The 1,488-nt window shown below is 32.4% G+C and overlaps 1 protein-coding gene across 1 annotated transcript in view; it reads right to left on the reverse strand.

Moving 5' to 3' along the window:
* The window catches only part of LOC106475761 (nuclear distribution protein nudE homolog 1-like), a gene marked incomplete at its 3' end in the record, with an annotated part of 6,718 nt that overhangs the window by 1,712 nt on the left and 3,518 nt on the right, over positions 1-1,488 (reverse strand). The window contains exons 2-3 of the mRNA XM_013936437.2: positions 957-1,319; positions 276-429 (exon numbers count right to left, since the gene is read on the reverse strand). Of these exons, the coding sequence (XP_013791891.1) occupies positions 276-429; positions 957-1,039 (237 nt within the window). The remainder of the gene's footprint in view (positions 1-275; positions 430-956; positions 1,320-1,488) is intronic.

Consider the following 1,488-nt stretch of genomic DNA (forward strand, 5'->3'; position numbering starts at 1 on the left):
TTATCTTAAAACAATGGTTTCAGGCTAACTTATCTATCTGTCTTAGATAATTTGTCTTAAAACAATGGTTTCAGGCTAACTTATCTATCTGTCTTAGATAATTTGTCTTAAAACAATGGTTTCAGGCTAACTTACCCTCTGTCTTAGATAATTTGTCTTAAAACAATGGTTTCAGGCTAACTTATCCATCTGTCTTAGATAATTTATCTTAAAACAATGGTTTCAGGTTAACTTACCCTCTGTCTTAGATAATTTATCTTAAAACAATGGTTTACTTTCAGATTCTCATATTCCATCTGTAGGTGTGTATTCATGGCTCGTAACTCCTTACTCTGCATTTCCAGCTGCTCGAGCTGGGCTTCTAGTTCAGCCTCCAACTCTCTACTACTCTCCTGGAATTCTTCTAATTCTTGCACACTGTCTTGCCATCTATAATATGTAAAGTAGAAATCTTTCATTATCACTGAACTCTAACATACGCTTAACTACAACAGCTTAGTAGGAACGTTGGCTTTCCACTAAGCTTTCAGACTACTTAAGCAGAAAGAAATATTTCTGTGGAAGAAATCCTACATTTTTTCTTGTTCTTGTGTGTGTGAAGTATCATGTAGCTCTGAATGGTATAACAAACTTTACTAACTTCAACACAGAATTACACTGAATCTCATTTGAAACAAGAAATGAAATAAATTATGATTTCCATGTAAAAACTCTATTGATGATTTTATTTTTCCACACCTTGTATATATATATATATATCTTTTATATAAATGATATATATATATTTACAGAAAACTGGACATTGTAACTACATTTTACATGGAATTCCAAACAGACATCGAATATAAATGTCCACACTTTCAAACAGCTAAAAATTAGCTGATTTCAACCATATGACAAATAAAGAGGGAGAGATAGAGAATGATACTAGTTAAGTAAGTGGAACACTGACTTACTTTTTTTTATACTCCGAAGCCAAGTTCCTGAAATACTCAAGTTCCTCTTTTATGGATGAGAATGTAGCCATATTTTCACTCATCTTATGCAACTCCTAGTGAACATCCACAATCACAAATAATAAACGTTTTTCCTCTCAGTTTTCGAATGGTCATTACAATTCACAGAAAATATGATAAAGTATAGTTGAACATATTTGTCTTAAAAACGTGAATTCTTTTCAATGACCGGCTGTCGTGTAAATAGAGAGTTTCCCGAACATTTCTCTGGCTGATTTTTCTACTTCCAATTAATAAAATAACAAAACAAGTTAATCACGGACAGGAGAAACAGGACCCTCTCAGATGAGTCACCTCCACGACCTACAGTGGAAAACATAAGTTTGTTAACTATTATTACAGCTGAATTAAACTTAATGCCTGGATAATATGATAACCTATGACAAATAATTTAACAAAGGATATGTTAACTTGAAACCATTGTTTTAAGATAAATTATCTAAGATAGAGGGTAAGTTAACCTGGAGTTACC

Source organism: Limulus polyphemus, unplaced genomic scaffold (genome assembly GCF_000517525.1).
Source record: "Limulus polyphemus unplaced genomic scaffold, Limulus_polyphemus-2.1.2 Scaffold9122, whole genome shotgun sequence".
NCBI classification, from domain to species: Eukaryota; Metazoa; Arthropoda; class Merostomata; order Xiphosura; family Limulidae; genus Limulus; species Limulus polyphemus.